Raw genomic sequence first — 13,750 nt, 5'->3', positions numbered from 1 at the left:
AGTGCTGGGGAACAATCAAGCAATGCAGAACATGGCAAAAGGACTTTTACAAATCATCCAAATCCAAATCAAATCACCCATCAAAAATCCACAGTCAGCACAAAACTCCAGAAGGGGACTTGTTTCATTCTAGAAAGGAACAAAACAAAAGGAACAAAGAGAAGCAAAATTCCATCAAGGCTTCCCTGATGATTTCACACATCCTCTGCAACCTCCAAAGCACTGTTCAAGCTCTACACAGGGAGCTGTGTGTGTCCTGCTGGGCTTGATCTGCAAGAAGGTGAAGGAGGAAGGAGAACATCGAGTACTGAAATGTCTGTACTTGCAAAGCAGTGTCAGAGTCAGAGGTAAAAGCAAGTGCCTTTTCTCTGGGGGCTGCAAAACTCCAACTTCAACATCAACTTTGTGTTTGACCTTGGTCATGTCATTTAAGTGCTGCACCTTCACTTTGAGATTGGCAGAACTCAGCTAACATGAATCAGTTCCAAAGGAAGACCCTATGTTGCCCTTTAGGCACCAGAATGCAGACAAAGCTCTTCAGCAAATGGTATTATTTTCTTCTCAGCTTTCTAACTGCTCTGGATCTGTCTGTGTAAATTCTGTGATTCAGCTGCTGCTGACATGTCCTCCTTGCCTTATATTATCTGTGAACTTCATTCCTGTGCAATTCAATTCCATTTCCTGATAATTAATAGAGATGTTAGATGAGACCAGACCTAACACAAATTCTCCAGATACCCTGTAAGATACCTTCCATAAACTTATTACATTATCATTTATCATGATTCCTCGTTTACAATCTTTCAGCCAGTTTCCAACCCACATGACTGATTTCCCATCCAAGCCAATCTGAATTAATTTCTCTATTAGGGTTTCCTCATAATCCTGCACAGGCCAGGGAATGGTTTAGACTGACCTTATAAACCTTTTATGTATTTGACCTCTTGATGTTACATGGAAGAGTCTCATAAAACTCCAACAGCTCTTTGAATTTCTCCAGCAGCACCACAGCCCTCCTTTATGATGGGAAAAATCATTGTAAAGGAGAAGTCACAGCAGAATATGAATTCCTGAATGCCCTGCACCAAAACCACCATTCCACATCCCAAACTGCTCCTTTACCAAACATCTGGCATTTTCTCCTTTGTGTTTGCTATATCCTCATTGAAGAGGCTATGGGAAAAGCCAGTTCAAATAGTTTAGGCACGAACCTGAGTTTTTTGAGCTTCATCCTGGACTATTCCCTATCCTGGTTATCTTTTCTTTAGCTGCTCTAAAGGAAATGAAAACATAACCCATTCTGCCTTATTTTTCTTTGTTATTTTTACTGTTTTAAAATGCAACCGGGTTTTCCATACAATGGAAGTATCAAAATAGCTCCTAAAGGAGCTTTGTTCAGATCTGTTAAGTAGTGACAAATGATCTGTTTTAAGTTGCCTTTTGAGGTGAATGTTGTGATGAAAAAAACATGGATCATATGCAATTACAGCATTTGACATTTATATGAGACAAATTTCCCTTCAAGGATGTCCTCCTTCTCCCACTTCCAAAATCCAATCATTAAGGCAAGAAGATTGTAAAAGTTGTATGGATACAGGCTTTATTCTTTTAGGAGTATTAAAAAAAAAAGCCACCCTTTTCTTTAAAATTGAATTCCCAAAACCAAGAATGAAATGCTTTATGAGACCAGGGGAGCTCTTAAGCTTGTCAAGCTTGTGAAATTTATTTTAGGGTATCTACCTAAAGCCTAATGCTCGTGCTAATCTTGAAGCCTGGGGATAGAAAAGAGTGGAGAGTCATTTGTAAATCTTCAGAAATGTTCGCATTTCTCTGTGGTTGTCCCAAATTTCTATGCCATTTACAATGACAAATCTGTTGTGCACCAACTGGGTGACCAGTGTTTTCTACAGCTGGAAAATCTGTTATGGACAGGAAAATTAAGGTTAGTTAACAAAGAAACGCTACTGTAAGAATATTTATTACCACGTATTCCAGGCATTCCTGAAGAGAAGTGGGTTTGTCATCTGGATGCAAAAGTCTATCTGGTAAAATCTCTTTTGGGGGATGTTTTGTGCTTATCTATGAATAAAACCTCACTCAAAGAGTCAAGAACATGAACAAACCAAACTGTGACTTTTAAGGGAAAAAACGCGCATTAATATTTCCATGTTGCATCTACTCAGCACCGACTTTGTTAATGTATTTATTTAAAGTATTAAAATCTGCACTAAGAAATCATCCTGGAAAATGGTTAAGAAAACGGTGATTTATATTTAAGTCACAGATTCTGTCAAAGAGATGGAATTGCATAATGAAATACTGCTAACAACATCTTTCTTCTTAATGAACCGCACAATTTTTTACAAACTAGACGGGCTTGGAAAACTGGAAGCCAGGATCACTTGTCTCATAGATACAGTGCCTTGTCTTCAGTGTAAAACTGCATTAATGAGAGCCAGAGCACCCTCCTGGTGGGTAAATTCATGTGCAGGGGCACTGGGCTGTGTCCTCAGCCAGCCGGCTGAATTTATTTTGCTGTGATTTTCCTTCCCTAGAGTTTGAATATAGGAAAAATTTCCTCTTAAAGTGACTTTGGTTTTTTTCCTCCTTTATTTTCTAATCTAAAGCATAACGTGAGAGAAAAATATTTTTGGAATAATTTTGGAAGACTACCTAGAATGACCTCTTTTAATACAAAAAACTGGGAACATTTTGTTAGAGGCATGTCAAAATGAAACTGTAGGAACCTGCCCTTATCCTTCCATGCTTCTAAATGAAATTAGGGGCAGGGTGGACATTGTTTCAAAAACGCTTTTGGTTTCAAGAGTACTGTAACTTCAGATAGAAAATGATGCAGCTGAAGATTTTTGGGCCATCCAGGTAATGCATAATTTAGTCCAGGTAATTCAGCATTTAGAACAGAAGCACCAAAACCCTCCGTGGCCACTGCTGAATCATAACACCCTTTAGGAAGATGTTGGCACGTGTGCAAAAATGCACCATGCATGTGGCAAGAATAACACCGGCCCATCAGGATGACAACGCCCGTGTAATGCTGTGGGAAGCAATTACACAAAGTGTAACAGAAGCTTTTCTTTCTTGTTTCAGGGCCAAACTTGGGCACGAGGTTTTGGTGCCGCAGAACCGGCCATGTAGGTGGTGTTTATCCTTACGTGTTGTGAGAGATACATGTCAGGTGTTTGGGCTTCCCTGTGGAAGTATTTAATGGGGCCTCCAAAGTGTCCCACAATTAGCACAAGGAAATAACTGTGGCAGGCCGGAGATGGATCTTTAATCCTCTTTGCTTACACTGCATTGCACTAGGAGTCTCAGTGGTGTCTGTTGCCTTCAAAGGTGTGGGGGCAGGAAGGCAGGACTTCCCTTTACCTTCTCAGATGCCCTCAGCACAGGCAAGCAGGCTTTAGGGCTTGTGTAATTTTTAAAGAAGAATTGGTCTGCAAGACACCGAAATATTTGCCATCATGCATACTCAGGAAATGTTACACACATGTAGTGCCAACTAATTTTTTAGCTAGAGATCATTATCAGACCGAAACTTTCTGCAAATTAGCCAGGTAGTGACATGCCAGTCTCACAGCTCATGCTCACCCTGTCTGTGATGCCAGTTTGCTGGCAAGAGTGGACTGGAGGAGGGTGTGTTTGGTCGCAAAACATAAAACCAGGGAGAAAAGATGATCTGGCCAGCTCACAGCTGTGAAGGCTGTCTGGTGTCTTGCAGAGCTGCTGCTGGGCATGCAGGAATATTGTTGAGTTGGAATTGCCTACCAATGTATGAGCGGTGCTAAGGAGAAGAAAAAGAACTTCAGCAAAATTTCATACCAGAGCTGCCACCAAAAAAGCGGTCACCATTTGCCCTTGAGCTGATCCCACAGTGAACCTTTTTAGATGGAAATCTTCCCATTGCCACCAGTTCACCTTTGTGAGTGTCATCAGAGATCTCCAGCACTTCACCTTAAGCTCCTGCTCTCGAGTGGCCTGACCAGTGTAAAAGTGAGGCCAATGGGTCCAGGGCTAGGGCAGTGACCCGTGCCACTGCATGTGATCATCTCTGCAATGCTTAGGAGCTTGGTCACTGCTCTCTCCCTTTGTAGGATGCTTCACAGCCTCACTTCCAATAACTTCTTTTTCTGCCTATTCCCCACACAAGCACCTCACCCTTTGGCAGGTAGGAAAACAGAGAACAGGACAAATACAGTGAGAAAAAGAGGTATAGGAGACTTCATAGCTTGCTCCTTCGGCCTCTCGTTGTCTTCTCCTCTCCATCACTCAGAGTATCTGCTTTCCTACATTGTTGAAGACTTTCATTTGTATTTAAAGCTGTTTTACAGCTCAAGTTCCAGCCACGTCTCACTGTTTGCAGTATGAAGGGGCAGTAGATGTGGGGCCTGCATAAATTAAAAGCTTTCAATACAAATGCGAGATCACGATTTCCCCAACTCAATTCACTTCTCTTGGAAAACCAGTCAGCGGGTTCTTTTGTAACAACCAATGCATAGAGGTCTTTTATCTCAATGTCTGAAGAGGTTTAATATGGGTTTTGCTCTGAGATTACTGTTTTCCAAATGCCTACCCCAGCCTTACCTACATCATTATTTACCAGCTAAGATATACCTGTAAATGCATACCCACATATATAAAAAGGATGACAAATAATCTAAGAACTTCTTCTTGGCTGTATTTATCAATCTAATTTTGTTCTTACAAGGTTCCTGTCACTTCTACTGCATATAAGGATCTCCTCTCCTCTCCTCTCCTCTCCTCTCCTCTCCTCTCCTCTCCTCTCTCTTTCTCTGAGAATATGTTATGCCTTTACAAATGTTAATAAATTTTATTCTCCTGGCTTGCTGGGTGAATTTGTTTAGTTCTTGTTACAGATACGAAGAATACCCATCTGCTGTAAATCTGAAGACAGAAGTTCAGATCCCTCCAAGAGCTCACACAGCCAGTGCAGTAGGGGGCTACAAAGACCTTTTGGAAAAACATAGGGATGACTGTTAGAAGAAACCAAGTCAGTGCAGAAACATTGGCAAGCCTTAACCAAATATTTAGTAAAGGAAATAAATGGGTTTTTATGTCCACAGAGAACTGTCTTTTTTAGGAAAATGGCAAAGTTCTGCTGGGCTTTCTCCCTTTGGCAAGCAGATGACATCCATCCCATATCCCCAGGGATGAGCCATTATCACTAGCAGAAGGGGTTTGTAATTGCATCTTGCTCTTCTCTCCTCCTAAACAACCTTCCAATTGCTTCTTTATTATTATTCACATCAAGGCCTGGCACTGCACAAAAGGCCATGTCCCCCTGCAAGTGCTGACAAAACTAAAAGTGGAATATCTGGGAGGGAAAGGCAGGAAGCAGACAACCAAGGTCATCCAAAAGGTCAATGGAGAATACTTTCTTTGCAGTCTTCTACATGGCCAGAGCTCTCAGCTGCTGGATGGGAAGGAATGAACCCCACACCCAAGGAACTTGCTCTCTACACCCCTGGTCAGCTGAAGGTGGAATGTCCCTCACAGACTGACAAGGAACTAAGTTCTGAACAGAGGAATGGCAATTGAAAAAGAACACCCAAACACTTGTTTTGTTAGGTCTCTGCTGCCTTTCTGCTGTTTGTTTACATTGGAGTAGCTTGTCCTGGTACATGTTAACCCAGTTTCATGTTCCCAGTGCAGTCAGGGCTCATAGTCTGGCCTTTCTTTACAGGAGGAGAGTGTTATCTTAATCCTTGGTCTATCAGAGGCAAGGCAGAGACCTTTCCTAATGTACTTAAGCAAAGGGAGGAATGGAGAATTCTCCTAAAAATGCAAGGAAACACTTATTTTCTTGCCCAAACTGAACAGACAGGTCCCTGATCACATCCTCAAAAGCTGATATCTGCAGAGACATCTCCCAGCAAAGGCACGGTTCCAGCAGCCCATCCAGGTGAGGAGGGTCAGGAGCCCTCCCCAGTGCTGCTGGACAGTATGGAAACACAGTTGGAAGGGTAAAAGTGTCTTTTTCCCCCCAGATTACTTTCCCAATCTGTGAGCCAGAAGATGCTTCTAGGCTTCAAACACTTTTCCACTTGCTTTCATGCTACTGAGCAGCTATTCTGAGCTCAGCCTGCCCCATCCTGTCTTCATCTGCGAGATGAAAACTATCTGCAACCTCCAGCCTCCTTCTTCTGATCTTCTCCCTGCACATGTTTTATTATTTTGCTTTGACTTGGTAGCTTTTTCCAGCCACAGAGCACTTCACAAAATCCTGAAGCACATGCTTGGATTGGGACAGGTGGTGTCACAAATGGGTGCAGAGCCACACTGCTTCTGAAGAAGCATCTGCTCGTTGGAGTTAAGGCAATCTTACACTCTTAAGTGGTTTTATGAAGGGATAATCAGTTTGTGGATATTATCAGTGCATAGATGCCTACTCTGATGGAGGTGGGATCTGGTTTCAAATCTTCTCTGTCCCATAGAGGTGTCCCCCTCAGGGACATCTGAGGATGGATTAATCTTAGAGCAGCCAGAAAGACTCCACAAATGCAAATGGAGCGAGACTCATTTAAAAGTACAGCTGTTAATGTGAGAAAAATTGAGAATCTGGCCAGTAGCAAAACTGCAATTAGAGGTTTCAGGATGTTAAGTGAATGCAAGTAATGCTTCAGCTTAAGCAAAAGCAGACTCAACATCCAGCTGATGTGTTTATCACAAATGTGGTAATAGAGATTTCTGGTTTATTGGCTCCTATTTCACCTAGTGTTCATAAATGACTGATACTTAATTAATTGAAGGCAATATTACAGGAACCAATCTACTGACAAAGGTTTATTTAAACCAGCAGTTGTCATATTTATTTTGATCTCAGACAGGCAAGTTCTCAGCTACTATCTTTTCTCAGACAAAGTACCAAATAAACATGAAAAGCAACAAAGAAACAATAAAGATGAAATACCTGAAAAAATGTTTTTATGCTTTTTTTTTTCCTTCCATATAAAAACTATGTTAGAAATAGCTTTCATTATTTTTATTTGGGTTTTATTTGGGCTTTTTCTGGAGTAGGACAGCAAATTTTCTGTGGTTATAGGCGAATCAGGGTCAAAAAGCAATCTCTTCCCTCATATTTCATGGTACACAAAAAGTAATCCTCAGGTAATCAATAATTCTGTTTATACCAACAAATGAACTGTGCCTCAGACCACATTTTAGCCCTGGAGGCAGGGGCACAATGTGGTTACTTCTAAGAACACCACACACTGTTATCAGCAGGATGGAGTGGATTTACCAAGCCGGAGCGGACTCTTTCCCATGCTGTCTCCCAAGTCATGCCCAGACACTGTTCTGGAAGTCTCAACTGACAAAAACAAAGCTAATATTTGCCAAAACTTGAGATTTAACAGTTTGATGACTGACAGTGACTGTTTGGTGTAGATTTGCCCAGTCTGTGCAAGTTAGGGCACAGTCCAGACCCCAAGCATAGGAACATCTTTTTTATGTCCTGAACTGAGGAAAGCATGAGCAATGTTTCTCTAGGAATTGTCTCAAAAATCTTCATCAAGACTTCATATATCCAGCTTTGTTTTCCTGCTCTGCCGTGGTCTATCTGCATGACCTTGGGCAAGTCACTCTCTGGCTGGGCTGCAGACTGCAGTGAGCAGGCTACTCTGTCCCCAAAGCAATGGGAGCTGGCATTTTCCTTCAGCCTGGTTCACCTGCACTTGCCTACAATCACCCCTAAGTAGCCAGACTGGATTTTAAACCCATCTCAGGCACTTGAAACCACCCTGCAGTCTGTGCTCTGAATGTGAATGCTGTGTCTGCTCCTTCTCTGGTGAGTGGAGAGACCAAGTTCCTGATTTATGTTGGTGTAATGAAAGTAGAAGTATTTAGGGCTATAAATTCTTCCAACACTACAGCCTGTAAGGGTTAAACAATTATCCTTCACATCCAGATTTCCTCAGGAAAAGCCAAGCAGTTTCATCAGATTTTGCAGCCCGATAACAGCTGTTTCAAAACTGGAGCAGTTTGCTGAAACCTGCTTGAGTGGTTCCCACAAAGTCCTGTGGGAAACCTGCCAAGAACTCACCCCCTGTCAGCCTTCAGCGAGCCTCACCTGAGAGGTTTGAACTGATTTGGCCTCCATCAGGAGATGAGAAGAGAGACAAAGCGAAAACTTCTCAAAAGGCTTGAGGGAAATAAAAAACTACAAGATGTTTTTGCAGCTCCCAGATGGAGCAGGAGTGGAACAGCTCAACACTGTCATTGTGTCCCAGAGCAGCACAGTTTGACACTTGATCCATGCTAAGTAAACTAAACTGTGTTGTAAACTAAACACATATGGGGCATCTTCATGGTTTGTAAATCTCCATATTGTTTTTAGAATAATTTTTTTTTTAATTTGAGATCATTTAAAAGAGCAAAACCTACCAGTATTAACCAAGCAATATGACCTTTGGGAAAGTGAGACAACCTAGAAGATCCTAGTGGGTCCTAATGGTGCAGGAAAGTTTAGCTGAGAAGGATCCTAAGGGCATGGACCAGTGAATGTGATGAACACTGGCCCACGCTGAATAAGAGCAGGCAGATTTGGTTCTCTTGTTTGCAGTCCCAGGAGGTTTAGCCACAACTTTTCCTTAATGTCACAACTCAAGTGTGAAGAAATACAAAACCTCACAGACACAGCCACAGGGGTTTCCCTTTGCTGAACATCCAGAAACTCATCTACCCAAATGGGTGCAGCATGAGATGTTCCTGTTTAAACACGAGACACCTCAAAACAAGAAATACAGGCCTGAGTTTCCACAGCCTTTGCTCAGAGGTGCAAAGAGAGGGAGGACAGTAAACAGCCTGAGAGCCAGGATTAAACCAAGATCTTGCCCATGGTTTGAAGGAGTTCACAAGATGTTGTCCACAATTTCCTAACCCTTGGTAGATGGGACAACAAAGATGACAGAGATAAACTAGGGAATTATTTCATACAAAACAGTAATTTAATCCCAGCAGCTGGAGCCAAAGAGACCAGAGAAGCTGAGTCTCTGCAGACACACCATTGCTGAAGACCAGCCCAGGTTCAGGGCTGACCACAGATCCATAATAGAGTCCTCAATATACAAGAAGAAGGAAAATTGTGGCAAAATGTGTTTCTTTTTCTCAGTAAAAGCAGGACCTACAGAAATGGGTTGTAATTGCTGGCTTTTCTCTGAAGTGCAGTCACAGGCTTTGGTGGCTTTACCTTCTCCCACTGGCAAGAGGACAGAAACTCCCTGCTCTGTCCAGCTTTAAACTTGAGTTACTTAAGGGTGTTTATTCCCTCACTCAGAAGATGAAACACAACAACTCCTTGGGGGGATTGAAGGTGCTGGGATAGTATTTGGCAGTGCTCAGAGTTAGACTTCTATGTTTTGGGAAAACCTTTCTCTGTGTGTGAATTATCTGGCAATCCAATATGTAGCTAATCCAGACCATATTATCTTTTCCTTTGCTTTTATCTTTAAAAAAAAAGGAGGAGCTGTAGGCAATCTTCTAATGAAAAAAACACATTGCAAGTGACTGCATCCTAGTTTTGATAAGATCAGTTAGGGTTTGTCTAGAGAAGAAAATTAACCTGGATTGAGAGAGTAGGGTGACTATTTCTGTATAAAACTGCTTTATAACACTGTTAGTCTAGATTATCAATGTTCTCCACTGAACTACCTTAATTTTAATTCTAAAAATAAGCAAAATGTAAAGGATTCACTTTAATTCTGCAGTAGCGGGATTGTCTTTGCAGCACACTAGAAGATAAAATTTGTTCAGGGATATTTAATCCAGAATAACTTGTTTTTCCGAGCTCTCTTTGCACTCAGGACTTTCCAGCAGTAGCAAGGACACCTTTTCATTTCCACACACTCCACTCAGGCAGCCACAACTCTGTACAAAGCAATTACTGTAACATCTACAGCCACGGGACCAAATCCAAGCTGCTCCACCTGGCACTTTTATTGAAGGAAAAAGACAATAAAATAAAATCAATCTGTGTCTCTGCTTCAGATTTCAGAACAGGGACTGACTTTTGGGGATCTTTTTCTGGTAAATGTACAGTAAGAAACAAATTATAACTTCAGGATCTTAGTGTTGGTACTTGCAAGAGCATGTCCCTTACCCCCAAGGAACTCTTTGAAAAAGGGGGAGAGGTAACCCCAGAGATCTCTGGTTTACAAGGAGGAGCATGTCCTCTCCCCTATAACCTGAGCCATGAGTAAATAGCGTCCTAGGGAGTTTGTTACACTATGTTAAATAAATCCTGCCTCTGGTGCAATGCCCAGAGGAGCATGCAGACATACTGTAATCCACAAAAAACTTCTTTCATGAGCTACCTGCAAACTTTGTACCTTATTTACTCACAGCAGGTTAGTCCTGGTGAGCAGAATTGCTCCAGATGGGAGGGAAAGCAGATGGGTGCTTGTGTGCCAGGGAAATAGTCCTGAGATAATTTGTGCCAAATTGTTTGTTCTTTTAATCGGGAGGACTGAAACTTCTTTCACCTTTTACCTTGTTTCAACTTTGCTGGAAGCCTCTAGCTGATGGGATCCATCCCAAAACTCCAGCCCATCCATCAGTGACAGAGTTAATAATTTTTACACTGAGAGAGGAAAAAAAAAAAAAATCCCACTTCCCTTCACCTTCTTTTCATGCAGGTAAAGAAGGCAGGACACCTGAAATTGCTTCTGGCCTGCTCCTGCTGCTCTTACAGCCCCGGCAGGGGCAGGGAGACACAGGACCTCACTGTGCCTTTGAAGAAAGCTTTTCCTGGCCACATTAAAGACAAATTATCCCACCACAGCAGAGAGGCTGGAAAAGGTGATAGTGCAAACCAGCTCTCAACCTCCCACCGACCTCCTGTCCCTTTCCCCCCATGAACTGAACCTTGAAGGCATTGCAAGGTCTCCCGGTGCTCAGGCTCTTCTCCGCTCCCTTCTTCTCCTGCTCCGGCAGCAGCGTCCTGTTCCCCACCCTCCCTCCTCGCCCAGAGCAAAAGCAAGGCACCGGATTCAGCTGCTTCACGAGGAAAGCCCAGATCACACACATTTCGATAGAGAGAGATAGATATGATTATATTTCTCTTTGCTGTTTAGGACAAGAAATGAAGTGCTGCCTCTTTAATTGGCAAAAGCATGCAGTAAGAGCATACCTTTAATTTAGTGTTGGGATAGCTCACTTGCACCCTGGCTGTTGTCTTATTGGAGAGGGCAGCCTGCCTCAGATCCTCTAGCACTGAAATAATATCATCCAGCACGCATTTCTTATCCTGATTTCTCAACACACACAGATGGGAAAAAGTATAATTATAGCCTTTGTAGTTCACCTTCATTTCCAGCACGGCTCGGTGGATCTGCAGGATCACATCAGCCTGATGCAAAATATTGCCTCCGGGTTTGGAGAGGAGAATCACCCTGCCATACCTCCCCGGGGTGTGCAAGTCCGAATACAGCTGGCTTTTGGATTGATCGAGGGAGAAAAGGCTGCTGGCTAAGCTCCTCTCGATCTTGGCCAGGCTGTGGCTGGGGGCTACCAGGCTCTCCAGGTCAGTGTCAGGCTGGAAGCGGTTGAGCAGGCTGAAGCCGAAGATGATGGTCAGGACTGCGGGCACAGTGAGGAAAAACACCGGATGCCTGCTCACGAATAAGCCCAGCTTGTAGAAAAACGACTGGAGCCCTCTGTGTATCACCTGCCGCAGCATCCTCCACCAGATCCAGCCTGCAGATGCTCCTGGCCGTCTTAGAAAGCACATGTGACATGTGTAGCTCCTTACCCCTTCCTGCCAGTTTCCCTTTCTCTCTCCCTCTCTCTCTACTACTCCTTTAAAAGACTGCAGCAAGTTGCAGCAAGACAGCCAAATATTGATCAATGGGGTGTGTGTGTGCGTGCGGGTGTGTGTGTGTGTGCCGGAGATGGAAGGGACCGGGCAGGGGAGGGAGGAAAGGGGGGGTTCCTTGCCTTTTTTTCCCTCTTTCTCTCCTTTTTCTCCCCCCCGCTCTCCTCCCTCCCCCAAGCCAGGCAGCATCGCCGCCCCCCTTCCCGTCCCTCCCCTCCCGCCCGGTGCCCCCCTTTCTCCGGCGAGGCTCGGGCGTTGCGCCGGGAGCGCTGCCGGCTCCGCAGTGCCCGCTCCGCTCCGCGCCCCGCGCAGCCCCGCGCCCGGCTCCGCTGCTCCGGGAGCTGCGGGCAGAGCTGCCGCTTTCCCCCCTCCGCCCCTTTACACACACACACACGCGGAATTCGCCGGGGCCGGAGGATGATGCTGCATTTTAACGTCCCCCGACCCCTCCGTGCCCCTCCCTCGCTCCCCCTCCCCAACCCCGCCGGTTGCCGGAGGAGGGAGAGCTCGGCCCGGAGACTTGGCGATCCGCTTCCCACAGCAGCAGCAGCATCCCCGCGCAGCACTCCTCTCTCCATCCCCCGGTCCCGCGGCTGCTGCGTCTCCTGGCCGCGCTCCGCTCTCATCCCGCTGTCCCACCGCATCCCCCCGCAGCGCTCCGCTCTCATCCCGCTGTCCCACCGCATCCCCCAGCCGCGCTCCGCTCTCATCCCGCTGTCCCACAGCATTCCCCGCAGCGCTCCGCTCTCATCCCGCTGTCCCACCGCATCCCCCCCGCTCCCGGCTCTGCCCCATCCGCGCTGTGTCTCGCGGGGGCGGGGGTACACGCGACACAAGGTACACAGTGCTCCAGGCAAAGCTCCCAGCCCAAATTTCCCCTTTCCCCCATTTGCTGCCCCGGGTGGCCCAGACGGAGCTGCCCCATGCTCCTGTGAGGAACAGGGCGACCCCGGGAAATGCTGGACACAAGGGGAGGAAGGGGAGAGGAGCTGCTCCTTTCTGCTGCCCCACACCCTGGCACATCTCCCTCGGCCAGCTGCTCTCTCAGCAGTGACCCAAGAGAGGTAGGACACAGCTCCTGACAACCTCCAGCTGAAAAGAGGTTTTCCAAGCAAAGACACCAGCAGGCCATTACATAAGAGGAGAATTCTGCAGCTCCTTCGGACCAAAGGAGAGCAGCAGAGAAATGCATTTGCAGCAGGCGAGCTGCCCACCAACTCTCCAGACAGAAAGCTCTGCTCCTCTGGGAGCGTAAGCCAGGACTGCCCAGGACAGCAGGTCCAGCCCCAGCAGAGCTGACAGCCCCTTGCAGGAAAGGCAGGAGGAAAGGCAGGCTGGCTTTTCCAGAGCTTTGTACTTAGTTTGTAATTTTAAATCACAGAAGCATAATTAAAAAGCAAAACCCCAAAAATGCAGCTCTCTGCTTGGTGTCTCCCCTTTCACCAAATTTCTGCTATGATTTAGTGAGTTTTGTCAAGCAGAAATTATTTATTTTGAGATGGGACCAAGGACACTGAAAAGTCTGAGAGAACAAGGCTCTTCCATAATAAGCCCCTACAGAAACAAGAGAGTGAGTGGAAAAAATAAAAATATTAGTAGCCTCTGTCAGATTCAGTACTAGACAAACAGCAATCTGCACTCAGCTTGAAGTATTTATCAGTGTTTTGGAGAAGAAACAGCATATTCAGCAATCCCTTTCATGCTTCTACACTCCTTCTACACATGCTTCTACTGCTACTAGCAGGTGGACTTGGTGACCTTTGAAGTCTTTTCCAACTTAATCATCCTGTGGCTCTATGACTGTGTGTGGATGAACAGGACTGGTGGAGAAGGAGCCAAACTGAGATGGCTTTGGAGGGCCTGTGCTAGGTTGCAGAGGCAGTGATTCAGTTTGGGAGCCAG

General features: G+C 45.1%; 1 protein-coding gene across 2 annotated transcripts in view; it reads right to left on the bottom strand.

The window, feature by feature from the left end:
* PTCHD4 (patched domain containing 4) overlaps positions 1-11,927 on the bottom strand; it is an 80,653-nt gene extending 68,726 nt beyond the window's left edge. Inside the window, exon 1 of one of the 2 annotated variants that reach the window (XM_041480961.1) lies at positions 11,339-11,927. In XM_041480961.1, coding sequence (XP_041336895.1) covers positions 11,339-11,764 — 426 coding nt within the window. In that variant the 5' untranslated portion in view covers positions 11,765-11,927. Of the gene's footprint in view, positions 1-11,164 lie in introns of both variants that reach the window. The other variant, XM_041480960.1, reaches the window with a different exon arrangement.
* Positions 11,928-13,750: the final 1,823 nt, after the last annotated feature.

The sequence above is a fragment of the Pyrgilauda ruficollis genome, unplaced genomic scaffold (assembly GCF_017590135.1).
Source record: "Pyrgilauda ruficollis isolate IOZ18807 unplaced genomic scaffold, ASM1759013v1 scaffold54, whole genome shotgun sequence".
NCBI classification, from domain to species: Eukaryota; Metazoa; Chordata; class Aves; order Passeriformes; family Passeridae; genus Pyrgilauda; species Pyrgilauda ruficollis.
This window is presented reverse-complemented; position numbering and strand designations above follow the sequence as displayed.